The sequence below is a fragment of the Clinocottus analis genome, unplaced genomic scaffold (genome assembly GCF_023055335.1).
Source record: "Clinocottus analis isolate CAN_PGR_092001 unplaced genomic scaffold, fCliAna1.0.p SCAF_16, whole genome shotgun sequence".
Lineage (NCBI taxonomy): Eukaryota > Metazoa > Chordata > Actinopteri > Perciformes > Cottidae > Clinocottus > Clinocottus analis.
The window spans coordinates 12,472,589-12,490,226 of record NW_027175887.1 but is presented as its reverse complement, the minus strand read 5'-3'; the positions used below and the strand labels follow the sequence as shown (position 1 = coordinate 12,490,226).

General features: G+C 43.1%; 2 protein-coding genes across 5 annotated transcripts; one reads left to right on the top strand and one right to left on the bottom strand.

The window, feature by feature from the left end:
- Nucleotides 1–61: 61 nt before the first annotated feature.
- Nucleotides 62–8,367, bottom strand: gtpbp1 (GTP binding protein 1). Of its 4 annotated transcripts, none has more exons than XM_068579578.1 (14): nucleotides 7,984–8,367; nucleotides 5,980–6,091; nucleotides 5,651–5,831; nucleotides 5,290–5,473; nucleotides 4,623–4,787; nucleotides 4,389–4,512; nucleotides 4,132–4,246; nucleotides 3,900–4,044; nucleotides 3,579–3,761; nucleotides 3,150–3,285; nucleotides 2,257–2,435; nucleotides 1,609–1,710; nucleotides 1,287–1,337; nucleotides 62–1,121 (listed from the first exon to the last, which is right to left on the bottom strand). In XM_068579578.1, the coding sequence occupies exons 1-14, from the start codon at nucleotides 8,176–8,178 to the stop codon at nucleotides 1,008–1,010; spliced, it is 1,986 nt and encodes a 661-aa protein (XP_068435679.1). In that variant the 5' UTR covers nucleotides 8,179–8,367; the 3' UTR covers nucleotides 62–1,007. The 4 variants fall into 4 exon arrangements, with proteins under 4 accessions (XP_068435679.1, XP_068435680.1, XP_068435677.1 ...); XM_068579576.1 differs by having other exon boundaries at nucleotides 63–1,121; nucleotides 1,609–1,770; nucleotides 7,984–8,365; XM_068579579.1 differs by lacking the exon at nucleotides 1,287–1,337 and having other exon boundaries at nucleotides 7,984–8,366.
- A 2,785-nt stretch (nucleotides 8,368–11,152) lies between these two features.
- Nucleotides 11,153–14,927, top strand: LOC137787244 (beta-galactoside-binding lectin-like). The gene is made up of 4 exons (XM_068579580.1): nucleotides 11,153–11,268; nucleotides 13,512–13,591; nucleotides 14,021–14,192; nucleotides 14,339–14,927. Exons 1-4 carry the CDS (start codon nucleotides 11,260–11,262, stop codon nucleotides 14,483–14,485), a joined length of 408 nt encoding a protein of 135 aa, XP_068435681.1. The 5' UTR covers nucleotides 11,153–11,259; the 3' UTR covers nucleotides 14,486–14,927.
- The last annotated feature ends 2,711 nt before the right edge of the window (nucleotides 14,928–17,638 follow it).

The window sequence follows — 17,638 nt, the reverse complement described above, 5'->3', positions numbered from 1 at the left end:
TGTAACAAATAAAATATACAGAAATAAGATGTAATTTGAGAAAAATGCACATAAAAAAATATAGAATCACCGTGGAAAAGTTCAGTAAAGCCTGTTTATTAATGGTCAGTTTTTAGCGGCAAAGTGTGTTTTTAAAATGTCACAAGTTAACAGCAACAGGTTACAAGTAGCACTGCAAGTACTGCATGTCTTATAATCATGAGCAACTATTGGAGTGACTAATGTGCTGTATTTGTTTGTAATAACACTTCCTGTATACGGTTTGTAACATGGCTGACTGATGGTGGAAGCATGATGGATACTGCTGAATCTAAAGAGTGCAAGTGAGAGCAGGTTGAAAGAAATCTGAGTGAACATTCTGTATGGATGCCAAATAAATAACTGACAATTATAAAATGCAACCGCTTATATTTTCCATATATTTATAATTCAAAATCACTATGTACCTTCTGCTACATTCATTTATTATTTGCATATATTTTGTACAATTGAATCTTTCCAGTCGGAGCACAACTAACATCTAATTTACATATGTAGTATAAATAGTACATTTAATTGTTTTTCACTGCAAATACTTGGAATGCATTGGGGGAGCTGCTCGTATTGGTACTGGATTCTTGTTTTGGGTTTAGCCTCCCTCCCTTCCACTGACATTGAGCCAGAGGAGTAGATTTCATAGACACATCAAATATGCATGAAATAAAATAAATTATCCTTAATGAGGCCAACCTCAAACCACATTTCTTTCCATCATCCAGACCATTTCAAAAGAGTAAAAGGCAGCCAACGTTAAAATGCATTAAAGTATTTTGGTTTGGGACGCACATCCTTGTGTTCCCTTTTTTTAAAAATAAAATCATAAATAAAATGTAGGACCTGGTGTGAGAAGGCAAGGAGTGATACGACTAAGGAGTGTCTTGCTCCAAACATCTCTATCCTTCAGGGTTTGTGGAATGAAGACACTTGGTGGGATGATGACAGAGCGAGAGGTTCGCAAGGGACGCCGTTTAAGAACCTCCGATTCCTGAGGAAGGAGCCGCTGTGGAGTTGGTGCTGCTGTTCTGGCTTTTTCCTTTGTGCCTCTGGCCGCCCCTCCTCCTCCCACCTCCTCCAGACTTTGGCTGTCAGGGAGAGATAACAAGAACACTTGACAAGGCACCTTCAAGACCAGAAAACATTCAGTTGAAATGTATCACGCTATGAACTCCACTGTCTTGCTGAGTAAAACACAACCCCTCCTTTCAGGTCCTCCACTTGTCTTGTTCCTTTGACTTGACCCATTTTACCTTGTTCTCTTTGTTGCCCTCTTTTATCTGAGGCTCCTCCTCTCCCTCTCCCTTAGGAGGCCAGCCACGCAAGCAAAGGAAGGACGGAGAAGAGAGAGTGAAGGAGTGAAGTGACGGTTAAAGTTTAGGATGAAAGAAGACAAAGCAGGATGTATCGAGTGGGGAATATGATGTAGCCAGACACAAGGGAGGAGGACCGAGCAGTTAACAAGTTAGAAAAGAGCAGCGATGTTAGCACACAGGAAAATCAAAAGAAACAAGAAAACACGGGCGCATTAAATAGCACTTCATAAAGTAACTTTTTTATTGACGGGTGTCTTACCGTTTGCGTTGCGTTCGAGCCCGCCGACTGCGCTGTTGCTGCTACCTCATCAGCGGCTGCCGGGGTGCCGTCCTCTTTTCGCGGCGGTGCCTTCTTTGTAGACTGCATTTTGATTTGTGGAGGTTTAGAATTGGATGGTAAATTATTGGTAGATTGCAACAGCTGAAAAGAATGGAGTCAGTATTTGAGTCCGAGCAAGATGGAAAGAGAATCAGCTACTTATGATTTTTTTTTATTTTTTAATGCTCATTAAAACAGCAAATTCCACATTTCTGAACCCCTATCTGGCTAAGCTAAGTATCACAAGGGAGTAGGGTTGTTTGCAGGGTCTTTGATTTAATTTCTTTACGACAACTATTTGTAATTTTTACAAGGACTTTGCTCTTAAACAAGGAATATGTTATTTTTCTACTCTTAAACGCAGAGTGAAAATATCTTGTGTGCAAATGGAATTTCTTAGTTAAATAAAATGAATAATCCTTGAAAATGGAGCCTTCCTGCTATTGTCTGCTTTTACCCCGTGGAAATTGTCCATCCAGAAAATTATTCTGTTTAATAATTTGGGCTTAAGGCACTGGCAAATCATTGTAATGGGGGAAATTACATATATTTGAACTACTACAGTTAGTTCTGCCAGAAGGCTGTTACCTTAGTGATGGTGCCCACGGCCTTGGTGCGTCCCTCCCTGAACACCAGCCTCTGGTCGCAGTGCAGGTACTCGGGGGTCTTGATGAAGCGGAAGTGGACTGAAGCCTTGTCCCCTGTCCGTAAGCAGTCTCTGTTCATAGACAAGATGGTGGCGGTCTGCCTTATGCTGCCACAGTGGACTGAGTGGTGGGTAAGGAAACAATCTACATTAGTCAATGCCGCAAGGGGAACAATGTCCAAAACACACACATGCATCTATTGCTAAAAGGAACATTTGCTGATTTTCAACATCATCTTTCATAGTTGGGTCGACAGTGTGAAAAACGCCTGCAGCTGTTAATGATCTCCTCGGCGTGGCTGGAGCTCAGGTGAGAAATCTGTTGTTCTTCCGCTTCCCAGTGACTCACTTGGTATAAGGAAGAACTACAGAGTGCTGGTCTCAGCGTCAGTAAGTAGATAGTTGTTATGGACAAGGATGATTTTTACACCGTTTTAGCTGAGTCAGATATTTAGCCAGAAAGAGGCTGGAAGATATAGTCGGTGCAGACCCCGGTCTGAGCTGCCGAGAGCAGTAATGAATGTAAAGAGTGTAAGTGTAAGGTTTGCTTTCGCTGATGACAACTCAAAGAAAGAGAGAGAGAGAGCTGTGTGAGCGTTTCTATGCATGAAGGTTATACTATCTTTTTAATAAAAAGGAGTGAAAGCCGCCAACGAGAGAAATGTGGGAGAAAACCGCCCTTTCACATTTAATTTGTTTCGACTGAGTTGCTGATTGTAGGAACGGTTGAAAAACTAAGCAAGTCGTGTTTGGCGAGTATTCAGTTTGAATGAAGTGTGTTTTATGGCGAGTCAAGGACGCAATGAAGCCTCGCTATTGTGTCACTGGCACCCACCCATGGCTTGGTATCGGGGGGATATCGTAGTCGGGTGATGCAGGACCAGGATCTCAGCCTCAAACTCCCAAGTGGCCTGCGGGCACAACCTCGGGGAAACCATCACCATGCCTTTTCGTATGGACGAACGCTTGATCTACACAAAGAGTTGTGCGATGGGAGGGTTGAAGATGACAGAAGACACGGACAAGGGAACAAATAAAAATGTTTTTTTTAACACTGTGTTATCATTTCTCAAGATTATATGAAAGCATCTTTGGAGTGTAATAAGAAAGAAGTGAAGGCAATAAACATAGTGACCAATGCTGGTGATACACAACCTTCCCCCGAAAAACATGAATACTCTACAATGGTTTGAGCGGCAAAACAAAAAAGGCAGTTCCAAACGTCCCCACTAGATGCTGCTGTGGACGCTTTTTCCCTCCCTACCTTTTTGAGGGAAAACGAGGCGGTTTGGCCCCCTCTGACCTCCTTCACAGGCATTCTCTTGCGGTGGATGGATTTGACAGCGATGGGGATGAAGCTGCCCAAGGGGTCTGGGCCTAGTAGCATTGTGTCATTCAGACGTATGTGTCCCCGTAAGGTTGTTCCTGATACTACTGTTCCCACTCCCTGAGACATAAACAGAACACAACCGGTTGTCTGGATAGCATTCTGTGTGAGGTTTGTACCTGTGGCAGGATATACCTCACTTATATAAAGCACACAGTAAAAAGCATTTAGAGCTCAAAGTTTGTCTCTGGACCGTACCGGTACGGAGTAAGTGTCGTCTATCTGAAACTCAGCAGGCTGGTCGTCGCGGTACGACGTCCTGGAGGAGAGCAGGTTGAGAAACATCTTGAGCAGGTCCATGTTCTCTCCAGACACATTGGAGATCTGGAAGATGGGACACATCCTGGAGGGAAGGGGGGTTGAAACACAAACAGGTTACAAAGGATTATCTTACAGCTGACTCTGAATCTGGCTGGGACAGACTTGGTACCTCTCCGAACTGAAGTTCGAAGCTGTGACGATGACGTCGTCTTTGTTCTGTACCAGGACCGGGATTTTCCTACATCCGGGGGACTTCAGTAACCTCTGGAGCAGCTTCAATGTCTCTGGTATGAGCAAAGCAAGACCACAAGATATAAAATGACCAATTACAACAAATGGGGCAAAATCAGAGACGCATACGGGAAATGATAACAGCATATTGAGGCTCCTCCTATTGTTGCTATTGTATTAGTACAGAGTTATTACCTTGCAGGATGTTGGCTGGACACATGTCTATCTTGGTCACCACGACAAACACAGGCACGTTCAGGGCTAAGGCCAGGCCCAGGTGCTCTTTGGTCATCCCTACGATACCTGCATTACTGCCCACCTGGCCAGGCAGGCAGGAAGAAAAATCTTTCTTCATATCTTATTCAAAGAAACAGGTAAACCTTCATCGCACATAGTGGACACGGTAGACAAAACACCCCTGCTTCTCACCATGAGCATGCAGAAGTCAGGCAGGTGTCCGGTCATCCCAAACACAGTGGTCTTGAGGTATTTCTCATGGCCAGCCAGGTCGATGAAGGTAATGACCTTGGAGGACTTCTCACATATTTTGGTCCAGTCCAGGCTTCCTCCATGACTATCCGGTTTGTTTACCACCTTGGGCCGGACATACAGGGGCGGAGTTATGGCTACATCATTCAGTCTCACGTGCTGCTTCCCAAAAAGGTCAAAGCCAGGGGTGCTATTCGATGAATGTTACTTTCACACTCAAACAGAAAGCATTCCTTTGTTTGTCATCTCGCTCCCGGTTGTTGTATTAATCACTATAAAGGCCAAATAACCAGTAAACCCAGTGCTGTCCAAAAGCTACCGAGCAAGAGCTCTAACTTATGATGTATTCACAGTGCTATTATATGACATATTAATTAGCTAGTGCACTTGGTCACCTTCCATTCACTTCTCTTTTCCCCGGATGCAATCCTCTACGTTCTTGTTACCTTTGCTCCTTTGTCTCTTCCAAAGATAAATCTGCTCCTCCTACTCTTACGTTCTATATTTTACTCAGAATGTCAATGCATTTATGAACCTGGTCGTGTGGCACTGAGCTCAATCATATAAGTAACATGCTTCTCTGCTCTGTCTCCTCTCACGCTCTCACCTGTCCCTCCTGGTCAAAGCCCAGGATATCGTTGCCCACACTGCTGGTCCTGCCACTCTCCATCTCGTGTTTGTGTCTGAAGAGCTTTTGGCGGGCAAAGCCCCTCCCATTGTCCAGCTCTCCGTGCGTTAACACTCCCAGCAGAGTACTCTTACCAGCATCCACGTTACCCACGACTGCAACCCTAAAGGAGAGAGGAGGATTCAAATATCACCAAACAGTACTTTCTGCCACGTCTCATGAACGAATGGAAGACCAATGTAGTGAAAAAGAAAATAACTACAATCATAGCAATTAGGTAATGTGATTGTTACTTGATAATAATCATAAGACCGTTTCATTGTAATCTCTGACCACTCACCTGACCTCTAGAAAGTCAAGCTCACCCACACGTCGGCGGATCAGATAGTCGCGAACCAAACCGGCGGCCTCATTACGCTCTCGGAGAGTAATAAGGTCGGCATCCACTTGTTCACACATGGAACGCACTGTTGCTGCCGAGGCCTCCATGTCCTTCTCATCCAGACCCCAGTCACTACCGTCTGTGACGGAGCGATGGACGCCGGTGGGGGGAGGGGTGGGGAGAGAGGTGGTGGACAAGAGGTAAATAAATAAACTAACATGGTTTTGTAAAGTGCTTTGGAACAAATTGACTGAAAACTAGGGCGAGAAGTGTCTGTGTTTTCTCACCTGAGCCCATCCCGACCACATAGATGGTCTCTCCACAGCCCTCTTCCATTCTGTCTCGTAGCTGGCGAAGTAACGAGTCATACTGCTCTCCATTTGGGCTAACAAGTGCCAGCTATTGGGTTTGTCCATGTGGGAAGGAAACCGATAGAAAATGTGCTATTAGTGGCTGTTCTACAGTAAATGTATGATTTTACTGATTTATGCATGATTCAAAACAAGTCCTTTCTTCAACAAGTTACAATTAGTGACAGTTAAAAAGTTGTTGGTGATAGCACCAGATGTGGTTGCTTTCATGAGACACAGCGACTGAACTTCAAAGTTAGCAACACTTGGGGGCAGTTTTCCCTCAGTTCAGACAACTCTCATGTTCAAAATATATGCCGCAGCAGAAAGTAGGCTAAACCTTGAGGGGGTGGGAAGTTCAAAAGCTGCTCTTCACACACAAACACAGCTGTCTCTCTTCCCATGAAACACCTCGAGGTTCCATGCAAACCAAGTGCTGTGGCCCTACGAAGATTAAAGGAGCGAAATAAAAAATTCAAAACACATCAATCGCGTTTCAAATGGTTCTCAATGCGGCGATGGCTGATCTAACGGGGGTGCAGCTATAACAGTGCTAACAACAGCAACAGTGCTGGCAGAGCTAACAGTGTTGGTGGGTGACAGGGGGAAGGGCGATATGCTTCCACGATGACACCGTCCTGCTGTATGAGAGCAGAGCAGCAGCGATGAGGCAGATGGGAGAAGTTTGTCTTCAGGGATTTCTGTTAGAAAATGTCTAGTTTGACCGAAACCATAATATTTTCCTAAATCTAACCAAGTAGGTTTGTGTCCTAAACTTAAGGAGATTCTTTGCAGAAAGTCCTCAACATTTTGGATTTAGAATGACCCTCAATTTTCGAGAAACAGTCAAAAAAAGAAGAAAATAAGTTTGAAATGAATCAATAATGCTTCAGTCTCAACGCTGCAGTGGTGTGCTGTGAGTTTCATATTTCATACACAAAAATCACTCCCATTTTTAATTTTCTGGTTTTGGTTTTGAGTCACCACTATCTTCACTTTAATGCGCTACAAATTCAACAAAAGATTTGAATTGGTTTTGTCAGTATTGCCTTATTGAATGGAGGGGAAAAAATGACCTTCCTGTTGTGAAAGTGTTGCTAAAATGTAAACATTGTAAAGTTAATTGAAGCACATCAAGCACAACATGATTCGAGTAGTATTGTGACAGAAGATCAAAGTATTACTACACAGCTCATCATCAACCAATACATTTGACAGGAGCCAAAGGTGAAGGAGGGACTGCCTTCCTGATGCAAACCCATGAAAGGTGTAATGTGATACTTCCTGTTAGAGGTTCACATCAGTGTAAAACTTCTCGTTTGACAGATCTGAATACTTAATTAAATAGTTACTTGTATCAGTTAAACATGCAGACTAATGTTTTTTTCTTTGTTATTGATCATACAGACAGTATTGCTGCTCGGGGTCCAGTAGGCTGACCTCACCATTATCTCGTTGCCTTTTATTACATCAGCCTGTGTGTGCGTGCGTGCGTGTGTGTGTTGCGTGAACGAACCATGTCGGTTTGTTTGACAACAAAGTCTGCCATGTTGCGCTGCCTGTCTTTTCAGACAGCAGCAGTGTCACCATACGGTCAGCGGGCTGCACATTGTTGCCTCAGGCGGTTCCGTGTGTTTCACACCGAGAAGCAACCAGAACGTGACCGTTGAAGCGTCAGTTGGGGCGAGCGTTAGCCACGACTAGCTCCTTTAACGTCAGCCAAAGCAGTACCATGAGCAGAAACAGCTGTGTCTTGTGTTGTTTTGTTTTTTTTGTAACATGTTAGTCATTGGTTACATTCCAGCGTAGTGCAACGCATGTTTAGTAATTACATCGCTATAAACCGCGCAAGAAACGCGTATCTTTGCTGTCGTTCATTCATTCTCGGGAGCAGCTAGCGTCCACTGACGTTAGCTTGGCAGGGCCTCGCGCTGTATATACCTTGTTGGTGAAGTCGACCCCGCGGTCCTCGAGCTCGCCGTTGAACATGTCCCCGTCATCGAAACACTCGTCCTCGGTGTCGTCCAGGCATCCTCCCCGGTCCGGAGCAAATATACTGGCTGGGACTAAAGCGTCGGCCAGCGCCATGGAGCCCGGGCTTAAACCTGGCTCGTGCGCCGCTGCTATGGATGCCATCCTTATGCCAGCCTTGCAGTAATAAATGTCAACGCTGTTGTGATGATGTCTGCTGGCAGCAAAACACGCGCACACGCTGGAGAGTCCACCGCGAGCTGTTACGTGAAATACACGGTCTGTCAGCTACGGGCAGGTAAGGCAGCGTTATGTCAAACGTTACACCTCACTTGTGCTGACATCTACAGCAACGTGCCGCTTATTTATGTATGTTCACGTTCATGTCGGTTAAAAGTAAATTGACTCCACTTTATCAATATTGATAAAAAAAAGAGTGAGTCAGCATGTGTACATGCCTTCTTTACTTCCATTTCACCAATGGTGTTCAAGTAAATGTGAATATATTAGCAGTGGACCAATAGCAGTGAGGGGGTTGTACATCTAATTACATGGTGGACCACGCCCTCGTTAAGCAACAGGATTTGTACAATGGTGCAATCAGAGTGTAATATTTATGTACTAGTTTTTATGTAATGATTACAATTTGAAGAATGTTCAATGTTTGCATTCATTGAAAAATACATTCCACTGTTCGTGAAGCACTCTCTTGGCCCTGTAAAAGTTTGTTCTGATAAACTGGCCTGTTTCATAGTCCATAAAAGATCAAATAGTTTGACATGAGTTAACAATTAAAACACTTCACGTTTTTGTTTTTGAAATAAAAGGTATTATCCTTACACTATACCACAGACAATGCCTATGAGCAATAAGAAAGAAAACACCATCAGAAAACAGCCCTTAAATGGAGTACATTTTGATTTTCTTTAAGTAGCTATAAGACCTGTCGATCCTGTATGAGTGTGACGTCAATCAAGTTTGTTTACGAGGTCAAATTACATATTACATTGGTATTACATTGATTACACAGGGTTGCATCAGGGAGGGAGTCATCTTAGTTCATCTTTGACTACTGTCAGTGTGTGTCTGCCTCTAACTAGCTGTGTAGTATAATTTGATTACTTCTGTGAATATAATTTATAAAAATATGTTCTACTCTGCTTTTTACCATTAATATTTATTATTATTAGTGAACTAAAAGTCACAGCACCACTCTCATATAAAGTAAATAGTTTCCTTAATACTAGCCATAAGCCAATGACATGAATGTTTCACCCTTTTCTACAATAGGAAAGAGCATTTGACCCATTTGAATTTCATACTGGGAAATACTTTTGAATTAATTTCTATAAATAAATGTGTTTTTATCAAGATTTAATTAAATGTGATTCCCCAAATACTTTTCAGTCAATGTAATTTTAACATCCTGCTAATACTAATTAAAGTAAGAGTGAAAACTCCTTGAACATCTCCCGGACAGCACTCAAACATACAGCTCAGCCCTAATCCAAATGTCTTATTATTATAATCAGAGTATCTACAACAGATTTCTCGGTGACATTGTTCCTTACATATTGTGTTAAGGCCTAAATTGTGTGATCTGTATTTTTCAACTTTCAGCAGCACATTTGAAGGTTATAACAAAGTCTGTTGCAGCCTTCCTCTTGTGAAGTGTGAAAGCTGGATAATCATGACTGAACATACTGTTGATTGAGATGTTTTAAGGAAAAATTGCACAATATCAGCTATGTTTCAGCCATCAAATCCATGTTGTGTTGCAGTCCCCCACTGTGACCACCAGAGGGCAGGAAACACTCGTGTTTTTAAATACACTCAGGTCAACTGTCCACTTCACCTGAGGTCAAAGCAGACCCCATCTCAACTAAAATAGAAAGGTGTGTGTGTGTGTGTGTGTGTGTGTGTGTGTGTGTGTGTGTGTGTGTGTGTGTGTGTGTGTGTGTGTGTGTGTGTGCACCACCAAGTGTGTAGGTGGAGAAAGCAACTTCATACATATTGCTATATACAGCAATAAACAATGATTGTCATACAAGTGTGTGTGTGTGTGTGTGTGTGTGTGTGTGTGTGTGTGTGTGTGTGTGTGTGTGTGTGTGTGTGTGTGTGTGCGTGTGTGTGTGTGTGTGTGTTCCTCTGTTCATGTGAAAGGTCTCTTTGTGATTAGATCTGCTGACTGTCTTAAGACTGGGTCTTGGGGTAACTCCTGATGCAGCCATGTAACTTAAGCTGTACTATCTGGTGGATGTTTGCTGAGTAACGGTTAGAGGGAGCTTGTTTGTCAGTGAGCATAATGTACAAGCAGACGTGTTGTCAGTAGTCAGCAGGTCAGCAGTGTGTTAACCAGCAAACCTAATTTATGAAGACTTCATTCCCCTCAGATTCTTCTCACAGACGTGTAGAGGGAAAAGTGCAACCACATACATAATGTGTGTGTGTGTGTGTGTGTGTGTGTGTGTGTGTGTGTGTGTGTGTGTGTGTGTGTGTGTGTGTGTGTGCGTGCATGCGTGCATGTGCGCCAAAGACATACTTCATTTTTAATGTTTACAAGAAGCATTAAACCCTTGAGGTGACCAAACTCATTCATTAAGCTATAAGTAAAGCCCCTTGTGACTTCTAAGTGGCATTATGCTGTATCACACTGCAGTGTCAGTGCGTGTGGCTCATTCCCTCATTGAGTCACAGCAACTGGATGTCAGCTGATGAAAGTATTGCCTTTTGCTGGCTGTGAGTCAGCGATTCAGATCGTTTGGCCACTTTCACTCGACACTGAAGCTGCAACAGACCGCTCTCAAATGCTTCAATTTGATCCTACTGTAAGCTATATACAGTCAGTGCACATTAAAGCTATTGGCTGTGCCAAATATTTAGTTGTCTCCCTAGCAACACATACATTTCTATTTTAGTCCGTCACTCTCGTTGCCCCCTCACAGTCAGACTCCACACCACCAGGTTACAAAGTAACAATCTGATGTTAACAAATCCCTAATCACGCTCACTTCACCAAGGTCTGCCATCCCTTGTTAAGCACTGAAATAGTTATTTGCAGACTATAACAACTCTTTGACGTCATTGGCCGGTGTTCTCTGGTGGGCTGATTGTATTCGATGCTTCAAATGTCACTCAGGCTGAAGGAGCCGCCCACACTGCATATATCCTGAGAGGGTGCAGTGAGTCAAGTCCCTGCAACTCTCACTTTTTCTCAACCCGACTTGAGTGACTACACCAGCAAAGATGAGTAAAGTAAGTAACATTTTAAAACTACTACTGTGCACTGCTTTTCTTTCTGATAATCTTGTAATTTAGATAGACAAGAGCTGTCATTTCTTATTTTAAAAGTGGCCCTGCCAGCTGCCTGAGATCACCTAGTAGGTCATTAAATCTGAACCAGCCGAACTCTGCTTTAACTGAACCATCGTTTTAGCTGCTTTTTTTTTTCTTTTGAGAGGTCTGGGCTTCTTAGATTGCCTTTTATGGTCAAAGTATTCTCGACAGAGCACACATAAATGTCCATTAGTCGCCAAATGCAAGCAGCCAATGCATTGAAAATAAGCCAGCTGTTTAAGTCGGTACATTCTTCCTGCAAGACGTGTATTACACTGGAGCAGAAACCGCTTTCTAACATTTGTCCATTTCAGTTCAATCATCTCTGTCTCAGCTGAACACAGCCAGCAATGCATTCTGGTCTCTTTGGAGTCGTAAACTCAGTAGATTACAATACGGCCCTGTATCATTCTGGCTTTTTGCTGGTTACAGTGATTGGAAAGGGCACGGCGACGCGGGGGCAGCGGCTTTAAATCACATTAAAGGATATAATGAAATAACGTCATCATGTGGAGTCTCGAATTGATGCTGCCACGCTGTAATTCACTAGTTTACTTCTTGGAGTGAAAAAGGCAGCTGTTTTTTTTTTTTCTTCATGTGAGTCTATCAGGGAGTGTCTCTGACACTGAAAAGGTCTATTTAATATTTGCAAAATAGAAAATTCCAGCAGGGTTATTTTAGAGTTAAATAATTCATAATGCTTTCATTTGCTAATGTGTTTTTTATAGTTGTGTTTCTAGTCAGTAGGTAGTCAGATTCAGTGAGAAGTTTAATGAATTGGCATCTCTTATAGAATGCAACATTGATATTCCTCTCGACAGCGGTGTATGGGAGATATGCAGGCCGACTGCCAGCTTCTGCTCAGCCACACACGGCTCAAGCCCCAGTGCCATGTGTCACACATTTAACAGTTGGACTCCAATATGGAAAGAATGTCGAGCCCATGTCATTCTATCCCCCCATCTTCCTCTTCATTTCATGCTATGCTTGATCATTCATTCACAGGTTTTTGGTTTTACTCCAGATATAGTCTCTCAAGTTCTGCCAGAATCAACAAACCGCCAGCAACGTATATACACCAGACCACGGATCATTCAAAGTGACGTTCAGGTTAACAATATCCCTAAAAGTCATTGGGAAACTATGCCACTGTCCGTCCAATTCCTTTGCAAGTTTGTCTGCCAGGACCGTGTGAATCATTCTGACCCTGAACTCTATCAACTAAATAAACTGCTTTTAAAGTTGCTTTTAGCTTCACTGTAATTAACATTGTTTGAATTAGCAAAGATATTTTTTTTTTCCCTGACAGCTGCAGTGAGTCACACAAGTTGTTAAAATTCTTGCTGTCCCCCGGAAAGTAGGCTAAGATCAACCTCTGAAAGGCGGGGCCCAGTGGTTAAATGCAATTATATCTAATAAAAATTACAATTAATTTGTTTTAAATATTGATGAATATATAAATAAATATTATGAAATTATTTTCTGTTAATTAGATGATACAAGATACATGATTGTAAAACGCTAAGAGCTTCAGGCTGTTTCTACTCTGCTCGGAATCAGATGTCATCCAATCCCTCAGAAACTTCTTTAACTAAATTGACGAAAATGTAAACCCACAAAGTGCTGCTATATTTGTACCTGTTGCCCCGGCGACAGTTAACAGTTCCTCAAACACATAGTTTGTCAGAGTGACAAAATGTAAAACAGTGGTTACCAGATAATAGATTGCTCAAGTAGAGTTTCCACACAGTATTCCCCTGCCACATGTACAGCAGCAACCGAGCTCAGACTTTCTGCTGTGCTCAGCCGTTTTTTCCATATTGCACATAGGAAAATGTTACTCAGTTTAACGGTCGTCCCCTATCCTTTTTCAACATTTTTAGCCTCTGCCAAACATCTGTGTATAGAGGGAAAAGACCATGGCAACAGTAGGACAGGAAAGAGCTGGGATCTTTTACCAGTTGGCTGATGGGAGTATAATTGAAAACACATGTTGCATTAGTTCTAAGGTTGAAGTGAGGATTGGAGACTTGGCTGTAGCTACTGCCGGTGCGGTTTATTGCCTGCAGCTACGATGATAAATGGATGTATAAAAATCCAGTGGTATTTCCACACAATAATGTACTGTGTGACTATCCTCCCCCTGTTTTTTTTTTGCACAGGGTATGACCATAAAGAACATGTCCTTCAAGGTCGGACAGACCCTGACCCTTGTTGGAGTCCCCAAGCCCGATGCCACAAAGTAAGTAAAAGTAACAGAAGTGGCTGAGGCCGATGACTCTTCTTCCTCCATTCTTCTTCTTCTTCTTCTTCTTCTTCTTCTTCTTCTTCTTCTTCTTCTTCTTCTTCTTCTTCTTCTTCTTCTTCTGTACATCTTTCTCCATGTGAAATGCTGGGACTGAACTCAACATGAGGGCCAATCTTTTCTGTATAAACTCACAAACAAAGCCGGAGGTGGAATCTGTAATCGGTTACAATCAGAGCACCTATAAACTTCCCCTCAATGTGGGCTTGATGAAGATAATAGTTAGCAGATGAAAAAAAGCACCCATGCAACTGCTGAGGTCGTCCCAGTAGTGTGTGCACTCTGTGTCCTCTTTCACACTCGAAATATATAAGCAGCCATTTCAAAAAAAAGTTATACTTCTGTTTTTGTTTCTTCGTGCCATAGTTTTGCTCTGAATATTGGCCCCAATGAGAAGGACATCACGATGCACATCAACCCTCGTTTCAACGCCCACGGAGACGAGAACGCCGTGGTCTGCAACTCTTACCAGAATGGCAGCTGGTGTGAGGAGTACCGCGAGGGAGGCTTTCCTTTCCGCCAGGGAGAGGAGTTTAAGGTGATAGCTGTGTGTGTGTGTGTGTGTGTGTGTGTGTGTGTGTGTGTGTGTGTGTGTGTGCGTGCACTCTAGCATCTTTTTAAAACAATCATACAATGATTATTCCTCTTTTTCACTCTGTCTCTTGCTCCCGTCCCACCGTCCAGATCGTCATTGCATTCACCGCGACAGAGTTCCAGGTGACTTTATCGGATGGCTCTATCATCCACTTCCCCAACCGCATGGGGGCAGAGAAGTATTCGCACATCAGCTTCGACGGCGAGGTTCGCATCACGGCCTTCGAGATTAAGTAAACCTCCACCCTCCCTGGAATTTTGGATTCAAATTCACGTTTTTCTTTTTCAATTAGTTTAGCATCAGGTCACCTGGGCTTTTGAGGTGTCACATGCCATGTGGTTTTAGTCGTGCCTTACTTGCTTATCACACAATGCTCTATGCAAGAACTTAGCAGACCAATGGTGGACAGATAAGACAGACAGTCAAGTCATGATCCTCACTTGTACACAAAGAAACACACACAGTAAACATTGTAAGTAGTTCATGTTATCTGGCTGTTACTTGCTTTCCAGTTGGCAGTGTTTAGTTGAGAAGTTCTACTTAAGATGTGATCCACTGTTCTTTAAAGGTGCTTTGAAATTCAGCATGCTTTCTTGTTTTCCCTCCCAGACATTCCAGATTCATAACTGAGAGTAATTATTGCCTTTACAACATGTATTAAAGCACGGCCTTGATGAACATGGACTCGTGTGACTCCTTAAACTTGTGAAGCGAGCACATTATCCCTCAACGAGCCCCTATGTTGCCCGACAAAAATACAATAAATAAATTTGTGAAACACAGACATTGGTGCACTCATTCAAGATCACTGTAGTGAAACCTTCACAGCAATTACTCAAAGATTCAGTAAGGCCTAATCTCCCCTTCCTTGTTTCCGTAAATCCTTTTTTTCATGTACCTCACAAAAGTCGAATAAATAAAAATAAATATAAAAAACCCCCCACATAATTAGCCATGTTAGCCAGTAGATGGCGACGCTGCTATATTTATGCAATATACTGGAAAATGTTTGGGGAAATATTTCAGTCACACGATTGAAGTGACAAATCATTTCACATGGTGGAATTCACAGAGGAATTGTTTGTGCAAGCACAAATTGTCAGACCACGTTTTCTACCATCAGCTGGTGTGATTCCACATGGACCTGTCTCATTCATTTTTGACTATCTTAAAATGGCATAGATATACAACATTAAATGAACCCCGAATGACTTCCTGTGATGATGAGGAAGCGGGTTGGAAAGATCACTGCAGACCCCTCACACCCTGGACACAAGCTGTTCCAGCTCCTCTCCTCCGGTAGGCGCTACAGAGCAATGTACGCCAACACCACCAGACACAAGAACAGCTTCTTCCTACTGGCCATCACTCTGATGAACAAGTCAACAAATTAACCAAACACTTCCACCTGCACTATCTGCACTTTCTGGACCATTACTGTTTTTCTGATTTCTTAATGCCTTTTTTTTGTCGTCTTTTATATTTATCTTTTGTAAATGTACAAAGAGCAAAGAAAATTCCATGTAGGTGAAAATTTACATGGCCATTAAAGCTGATTCTGATCCATCGCAAGACTCTGACGAAGGAGAAAGTGAAGTGATATTAAACAAAAATCCTCCAATCTGACAGTCCTGTCTATCGCTGGCTGACCAGCACAGTGTGTCCGACATGCATGGGAGGGCACAGAGATGGACATGGAAATCAGATCAAGGCATACATCTCTGCAGGCGTTTCCAACAGACACTTGTTATATATGTGTGTGCTCGCGTGCGTGTTTGAGAGACTCGTAAGTATTATCATAATCTAATCTGATGTAACAGATGGCAATGTGTGTTAGGCTGATTTTAGGAGAGATGGATTGAGAGGAGAAGGTGAAAAAAAAACGGTTCCCATGATCTGATCCTTCCAGACAAAGACTGTAGGAATCATGCAGGATGACCTTTCCTTTCTTCTGTTTGTCAGGACCCATTAACAGCTGTGACACGTGAGTGTGTCTGTGGCTCTGATGCATATGGTCAGTGTGTGTGTGTGTGTGTGTGTGTGTGTGTGTGTGTGTGTGTGTGTGTGTGTGTGTGTGGTAATCAGTGCTCTAAAGTTACCTGACAGTGCCAAAGGTGCTCTCTCTGAAGGAGGAGGAAGAGGAGGAGATTTGGTTGCCATGATGACCACAGTTCGGACCCTCTCCTCTTTTCTTATTCTCCACCCCTTGTATCTCTTTCTGTCTCACTTATGCACACTTCCTCCCTCCTCTTATTCTCTTCTCTTTGCCTCAATTCTTCGAACCTGTTCCTTTTCCTCCGTCTTCCCCTGCTGATTATTTTTTTCCTCCTCTTCCTCCCTTCTTCTGACGACTCGTCTCTCGTATTCAGTCATTCCTCAGCTGTACACCCGTCCCCCTCCTCTCACACTCTTAATTGGAAATAACTAATTTTAACACTTCCTCTCTTCATTATTTTGCAGCAGACGAGATCAATATCCAGGGCTGCGTTAGCGTACCAGTGTGTTTGTGCTCGTTCTGCATCCACTCAGATCATTTGAGCAAGGCTCGATACTTACCTCTACCCCTGACTCCTTTGTTCACTGGGCTCATACTGATAATAAAACAAATAGTAGGTTGTGTGTGTGTGTGAACCAGTGAATGTCAAAGGAGGAGGGAGGGAGGAGGGGGGGGGGGGAGACACAAACCTATGCTCCACTGTTTCACATGCTCACATGGGCTCCGTCCTACTGTGATTAAGTGTGTGTGCGCTGTTTGTTTCGACACTGTGGTGCTTGTGTGAAGGACAACCCTCCAGCCCTTCCGCACACATCCAATCAATCACACGAGGGCTTTGATTAACACATTCAAATCAACTGGATCATAGGCCCCGGAGAAACACACACACACATGTGTATACATGTGTGTGATTTCAGCAGGCAGACAGCAAGGGTATGCTGTGCTGTCAGTTCTCTAAGTCTATTTTATGTGACGAGCACTGCGGATGTTCAACACATGTGTTTCCTTTACCTGTGCCATGTCACTTATTCCGTGTGTGTGTGAATACATGTGCTGAAATGTTTTGGAATGGAATGATTCACCTCAGCTTACATAAAACCTTTGTCTATATTTAGCGCCAGCATGACTCTAGATTTCTGCACCGAAGCTATCAGCCACACATTGAGATGTGCGTGGGCCCGCCCTGAGCTGACTGCGGTCCTGGATTCATGTTCTGCGTGCCTGCCTCGACGAAGGCTTGTTTTTTTTTTCTTCATCTCAGCAACATAATGAATACATAACCTGTTGGGTACAGCGTAGTGAAAGTGTGACCCTGGGGAGTTTGGATAAAGATGGGTGTTTATACGTGTAAAGAAACCACGGAATGGAAACAAAGATGCAAAAGACAACAGCT

What these genes read in the sequence shown, in the direction of transcription:
- LOC137787244 (XM_068579580.1), top strand. An exon ending in CCCAAGCCCGATGCCACAAA is followed by an intron (nt 13,592 to 14,020) that starts GTAAGTAAAAGT and finishes TTCGTGCCATAG; the next exon opens with TTTTGCTCTGAATATTGGCC. An exon ending in GCCAGGGAGAGGAGTTTAAG is followed by an intron (nt 14,193 to 14,338) that starts GTGATAGCTGTG and finishes CCCACCGTCCAG; the next exon opens with ATCGTCATTGCATTCACCGC.
- gtpbp1 (XM_068579576.1), bottom strand. Translation starts at nt 8,178, where the DNA reads ATGGCATCCATAGCAGCGGCGCACGAGCCAGGTTTAAGCCCGGGCTCC. An exon ending in ACGACACTTACTCCGTACCG is followed by an intron (nt 3,762 to 3,899) that starts GTACGGTCCAGA and finishes TTTATGTCTCAG; the next exon opens with GGAGTGGGAACAGTAGTATC. An exon ending in GCTCGAACGCAACGCAAACG is followed by an intron (nt 1,338 to 1,608) that starts GTAAGACACCCG and finishes TGGCCTCCTAAG; the next exon opens with GGAGAGGGAGAGGAGGAGCC.